Source organism: Phytophthora infestans, genomic scaffold (genome assembly GCF_000142945.1).
Source record: "Phytophthora infestans T30-4 supercont1.67 genomic scaffold, whole genome shotgun sequence".
NCBI lineage: Eukaryota > Oomycota > Peronosporomycetes > Peronosporales > Peronosporaceae > Phytophthora > Phytophthora infestans.
The window spans coordinates 177,866-184,508 of record NW_003303692.1 but is presented as its reverse complement, the minus strand read 5'-3'; the positions used below and the strand labels follow the sequence as shown (position 1 = coordinate 184,508).

Here is a 6,643-nt window from a genome sequence, read left to right as displayed (position 1 = left end):
GAGGCCCGAAACGCTGCGGGCTTACGGGTATAAGAGGTGACTGGGTAGGCAAGTGATTTTAACTTTAGATTATTAATCAAGCACACTCGGTTGTTGGAATGAAACGTTTATTTATGTCACCGTAGTTCGTCTTGATTGCGTATTTTGCTGACACTCCGCACTGCTGAGTCGGCAGTGCCGACAGTGTCGGCCCGACAGTCGGAGCTGGACAAGCATGACCGAGAGTCCAGGTTGACATCGGCGACACAACGGACGAAACCGTCATCGGACCTTGCGCAGAAACCAGGCATTCGCTCATTTTGGAGAAATGGGCACTGACAATTGAAAATAAACTAAAATATTGTATCCATTCTTGTTTCTTTATCTTCCTGAAACCTGTCATTTTATAACTAAAATGCTATGAAGATGCTCTTTTATATTACTGAAGAAGCTGCGTGTTTTACTAACGTGCACTTTCTTAAAACAAGCAGCTTTCTTCAGTTTCGCTCAAACCTTTTGCAGCCATTGTCTCGAGACATCCAACCATAGATGGACCCATTTTCTGCGTTTTTTCGAATGCCAATGACGGCGGGCGCGCATCATGGTATCCATTCGGGTTGCATGGGAACGACATGCATCAGAGAACCAGCTCATTTCTAAATTCGTCGTCCGAGACACAGATCCCATTTCCCCCGTTACAAAAACCGCAATGCCAATTTCCGGATCGCTCACGATTAAGGTGCACAATATCGAGGCCAACTTCGGTGAGGAAGATTATTACGGGAAGAAGCTGGCCGTGCGCTTCGCCGTGGGTAAGTCCGAGTACACGACTAGGTTCAAGAAACACGACGTGCGTATCGACGAGAACGCCACCCTGCGTGTGCACGAAGCCGCGACTGATTCCAAGCTTACCATCGAGTTGCTTCAGGAGAAGGTCAAGAAGCCTCTTGTGAGCACGCAAAAGTCGCTGGCCGAGTTCCAGAACAACCCAGTGAACCGTAAGATGACGTTCACGTTCGGCTCTAAGGGCGCGCCCAGCACGGCGTTGCTATCGTACAGTGCCGACTGGGAGTCGAGCGAGACAACGTTGGCCGCGTTTGAGACCCACCGGCCATGGTTCATGCGTGCGTCGTACTACTACGACACCACAAAGAACGTGTACAACTACACCACGAGCTTTCGTGTGGTGGCCCCGTTCGCCCGCTTCGGCGAGAACACGGCCGACACGGTACTCACCAAGGTGAGTGGCAAGACGCTGTTCGACATTGACTCGGCTTGGGTTGGCCCCGGTTTTAACGCCTTGGACGATAAGGTGGATGCCGGCATCTCGGCCGTTTTCAACACGCTGTACAATGGTCAGCTGTACGCTCTTAAAAAGAAGGACGAAGCTGTGGATTTGGCCTCCAGGGCAGTTAAGAAGACGGGCGAGTCGGCCGTCCAGACCAAGGACTTTACCGTCAACACGGTCTCGTCCGCTTCGTCGGCCGTGTACAACACGGTGGCCGGTGTGGCCGACTACACCAAGACACAGGTAGTGCACGCGTCATCGTCCACGTACGGCACGGTCAAGGGCATCACAGTCTCGGTGCTCAGCTACGTGCCCGTGATTGGCCCTAAGATTGTGGCATAAGCCGAGGAACCGACGGCCACACCGACGTCAATTTCGTCACAAGCAGGCAGAAGACCGTGAGTGCATTTTTGGCGGTTGTGGCGATGCAACTGCAACTTTTTTCGTTTTTTTTTTTCGTGTTAAAATCCAAAATGTCTTTGCCTACTTAACCCTTTCAAACTTGCTTAATCATTTCTTTCGAAAGGTTTCTACTATAATACGTAGTATTTAGATTCGAAATGCGTCAGCCCAATGCAGAAGAGCGTCGTCGTCAAGCCATAGGAGAACCATTGGCATTGATAATAGAACGGCGAGCGTCCCGATATATGGCTTGCCGACGATGGACAATTCGGTGTTTGCCGACAGAGCTTTCAAAGTAGGGCTACGGGCTGATGCCGATTCCGATATTGGTGAAGTAACGTCAACGCCACTGCTCGGAGCTGCAAGTCTAAATGACCCACGTGTTTCCAGGGTCATTGCGCGTGGTAGTGGAACATTTGACATTGTCCACGGTGTTCCATTAGAAAGAGCGACAGCAATAGCGTCGAAACATTCCTGTAGATTGGTGCCATCTTCCGAAGAGCACTCGAAAAAGTGTGAAGCTGCGATCAAGTTGCCGAATCCTCGTCCTACATTTTCCGAAACTTGGCGTGTTGCGTTTGCGAGGTCACATTTGTGTCCAATGAGTACGAAGGAAAAGTTTGAGTCTGCCGGCTCTGTACTTCGGTATGTTTGAATTTGCAACACCCATTGCAGCAAACTAATGAAACTTTGCCGATTTGTTACGTCGTACACAACCAACGCGGCATCTGCAAGACGAAAGAATGAGCTTGGCAGTCGAGCGGCTCCGAATTTCTCTTGGCCTGCAGTATCCCACAGTTGCACCTGCAATGGTGCAGAGGCACCTTCCACGAGCGCTATTTTTGACAAGTAGTCTTTGCGAATTGCAGTACCGGTCAAATTTCCTGAGTTGGTCATTCGGCGCACTAAACTCGACTTTCCAACACCGCTGTCACCGAGTACAATCACTGTAATGTTAAGAATATATCTTGAGTTAGATCTCCTAACACAAGCAACAGGACTATTGCTGTTTTACCTTTGTAACTCTCACACTTCTTCTTTTTCGGGCTGGAAGGCATGATCGAAAATCCTACATGTTGTGAGGAGGCCATCGAGTAATACTACGCAGTGTAGCTGTAGGTGAGGAAGAGAGAAATGCTTTGTGCGGCTCTGGAGCTAGCTAGCGTACTAGCCATCAGCAAAACACCGATCTATGAAGACAATAACGTTTATTCTTCATCAACCGAAGTTGCGGTGCGATACGAGCCACAACCCATGCTTCTATCCTTCTCTAAGCCACAATGACTACACCAATCAATGTTCCTGAAAATGTAGAAGGCGCACTACTGAAAGTAAAACGTTCCAGCAATTGGCTTCGCTTGATAAAGAGTCCCCGAACGTCGACCCAGGTAGTCGCGCACACCGAACTCTTCCTTAAAGTAGATAACAGTCTCAAAAAGTGTGTCTTAGCGTATGGTGCTTGATTTCGCATAAAATCTAATTTTATGCGAATTCCATGCCTTATTCCGGAAAACATGATTCTTGGAAAAGCACATGCTTGTTTTTTTGCATTTACCCTGCTGTTTTTAGTATTTTCGCATCTCATGCTACTTCTGGTATAAGTACGATCCTATGATATACAGTTGGCTACATTTGTGACCCAAAAATTAAATTATGGAGGCTTCTACCCAAAAGTCGGTCTATTTCAACGACACCTGGGTTCTGCCTATACCTTAGTTATGAATTACTCTTTGTTATCAATACCGGTACACTATTGTACTGGCGAGATGAAATGCACCACCATTTTTTTGTTTTGCTCGTAAATACAAAAGTAATTATCGGATTAATGCCGGCAGACCCGCAATGGAAACAGGGTAGCACAGAGATCACAGACAAACACACGTTGTTTGACTTTCTTGTCTTTTATTAAAATGGTGGAAGCTCAAACGTCTGCGGGAAATTGATGCTGATCATGCATGCACAGAACATTTCTTGCGATATTTAATAAACAAAGACGCCTAAAGTGACAAGCTTTACGCCAGAATGCAGCTTGGAATGCAACGCATCTGCAGAAGTTGGTTTTAGCTACAGGAGCAGCGTAGGGATTGCTGCATGCAGTGTTAAACGCATCGCCGACAGCCCCACTTCCTAGGATCAAATGTGCATAGAAATGAGTAAAAAGGGCACTGTTGATTGTAATACTAAAGTTTGTAAGGACCAAAACATCTGATGCCGTATGTCAAGAACATAGCCTCGATTTTTTGGGCGGAACGAAAGACACGCACTTTTCGATTAAGTGTAGCATGTGAATTTGAGCAGATATTCAAGGATGATTATGACTACTTAAGAGAAGAAATCATTATCTTTCCAACAAAAAAAAGCTCATATAAATTGGGTAATTGGGTGAGAAGTTGTGAAGGGGCAATGTTTGGTGTTGCATTTCATCTCGCCAGTACAATATCAGGTACTCTACAAGTGCAAATACAGCAGCGAGACACTTCATCTTCCTCACTTTCCAACTTGCCAATGAGGTTGGAGGTCTCGTCCTCCCACTGTCGGTTGAGGCGGTCGAACACTTGGCTGGCTGTACTGGGCATCTTGGAAATTGACAAGTGAATCTGAGCTTCCTCTCTGTGCTTTGACTTTTTTCCAAATTAAATGGCCAGGATTTCGCGAAAACCAGATATATTATAGATAATACGATGTCGCACTAGCTTCAGATACATATTTTTGCCAATGATACCACGCTGTTATGTATACTTGAATATTACAGCTGCAGCCTAGTTATATTAAAAGTGATTGAGCTATATGCGAAAATATCGCAGCTTAGAATTATTAAGGCGTTTTAAATTTGAAACTGTATTGTTTGCGCCAGATAGCGTTGTATCGTGAGCAAATACTGCTATATAAGGTACATGCACATAACTGACGAAAAATTCACTTTTATCCGAAAATAAAGATTATCAGCCAATCCGTGGTCTCAACAGTATTGTCGTATCCCCGATGGCTCTCCAAGGTCGGGTGTTCGACCTGTGGCGTCACTTCCGGGCGCTTCCAACCGCGCTACAGCACGATGTGAGTAGAATCCAGACCCACCTTCTATCCCCGGAGGTCAAGAAGCAGCTTTTTACTCGCTCTACATTCCCAAAAGTCTCCGGAGACAATCTTTTGCGTGTCATCAACCGAGAACTCGAACTCCCCCGAATACACTGCAAAAGTAGCCGATGGTTTGGTGCAGAGCGGCTTTCTGACGCCTAAAAAGAGCTCGAATCTCGTGGAAAACTTCAATTTTAAGACACTCAACTCGGAATTCCTGGCGGTCGGCAATGGACTTGCCGACGTAAAAGCCAGGTCGGTCTGGAGCGTCAAGAGTGGAGCCATCCAAGCAGGGACTTTGTACCGAAAGAAAAAGGGGGTTTTGGCCACGCTTTTAGGTAAAACGGAACCATTTTACGTGGTGGTCAACGACCAAAGCAAGAATGTTTACGTCTTCAATACGGACATGGCCTTGGAAAGTTGTACCGAAATTAACATGGCCGATGATGCCACAGTGGAATTTAGTGATGCTATGCAACACGGTATTAAGCTAGTAAACCCAAAGATCACGGAGATCTTTTCGGCCGAGAATAAAGAGAAGCAGGAGGAGTGGCTTAACTCGTTCATCAACGCTGGTGCGCAGTACCGTGAGGTGTTTAACGTGGAAGATACGGCCAAGATCAAGTCATTTTATGAGCTGAAGGACTTCAATATGGCCGGCAATGAGGTGTCCATGAGCAAATACAAGGGCAAGGTGGTGCTGGCCGTGAATGTGTCAAGCAAATGCGGTCTGACGCCGACGAACTACCCGGAGCTGCAGACGCTGTACGAGAAGTACAAGGACGAAGGTCTGGAGGTGCTGGCGTTCCCGTGCAACCAATTCGCTGGTCAGGAGCCTGGCGCCCACGAGGAGATCATGGAGTTCGTGAAGCAGTACAATGTGACGTTCCCGTTCTTCGAGAAGCACGACGTGAACGGTGCCACGGCTCGTCCGGTGTTCACGTACCTGAAGACGAAACTCCCTGGTTCTTTTGGTGACTTTGTGAAGTGGAATTTCACCAAGTTCCTGGTGGACCGTAATGGACAGCCGTACAAGCGTTTCGCTCCGAAAGACCGTCCGTTGTCATTGGAAGAGGATATCAAGACGCTGTTGGCGCAGGAAGAGTAAACTGCCTCGGAAAGTAATTGATACGGCCGAAATAGTACTTGATCAAAGTACTATTTTCTGAAATTTGTCGGCTGGAGGTGATTTTTTGTGAATTCTATTTCTTCCCTAAAGTGATGTTAATGTGCCAGCAGAGTAGTTTAAACTTCAAATATTGCGAGTTCATGAATCTCAATGGTGGCTCCTGAAATCACAGTTGTATTGTACTACTCGTATTCGTCCATGCTATATTGCATGAACGCGGCAATTTAGCTCAAGGTGTTGCCCAGCCGTGTACGAATTTAGCAAAGGGCTGAAAATAGCGTCAGAGCGCGTATTTTGAGATGATCGGTATTGACAGGGAATGATACTGCGTATTGGGGTGTCAGTTTGTGTATGATTTGCCCGAAGGTGTGGCCGATAAAGACACATTCTGAAGAACGAGGGTCGCAACGATTTGTAAAGATCCGTGCAGCAATTAGCAATTGGGTACTGCAAATTCCACTCCAGTTGGATTTTGCAATATATAGCTTTCATGCAATCTCTCCTTTAATTGCAATACATTTCCGGCGAATAATTCAATTCATTTTTCATTTCCTGATCTGCTCGTACTATTTTGGAAAAATGCCAACATGGGATGGGCAAACAACGTTTCATACCGAGACACGCCTTCACGCAGCTTTTGTCCAACCCCGTGATTAGGCAGTGTGCCGCGTCACAAAGACTGGCGGTTCATTTTTTTTCTGGTCCTCAGAAGCACCATGTTTTGGTAAGGGACGTCCGCCTGCTAGCACCCACTACCAACGCCGTATGCA

The 6,643-nt window shown here is 46.7% G+C and overlaps 2 protein-coding genes across 2 annotated transcripts; both read left to right on the top strand.

Annotated features, from left to right (window-relative positions):
• Nucleotides 1–643: 643 nt before the first annotated feature.
• On the top strand, nt 644–1,784 carry PITG_18312 (uncharacterized protein; the record flags this gene model as incomplete). The annotated part of the gene is made up of 1 exon (XM_002997719.1): nt 644–1,784. The coding sequence occupies one exon, from the start codon at nt 689–691 to the stop codon at nt 1,607–1,609; it is 921 nt and encodes a 306-aa protein (XP_002997765.1).
• Nucleotides 1,785–5,180: 3,396 nt separating this feature from the next.
• On the top strand, nt 5,181–5,852 carry PITG_18311 (glutathione peroxidase 1; the record flags this gene model as incomplete). Its single annotated transcript, XM_002997718.1, has 1 exon — nt 5,181–5,852. One exon carries the CDS (start codon nt 5,181–5,183, stop codon nt 5,850–5,852), a length of 672 nt encoding a protein of 223 aa, XP_002997764.1.
• Nucleotides 5,853–6,643: the final 791 nt, after the last annotated feature.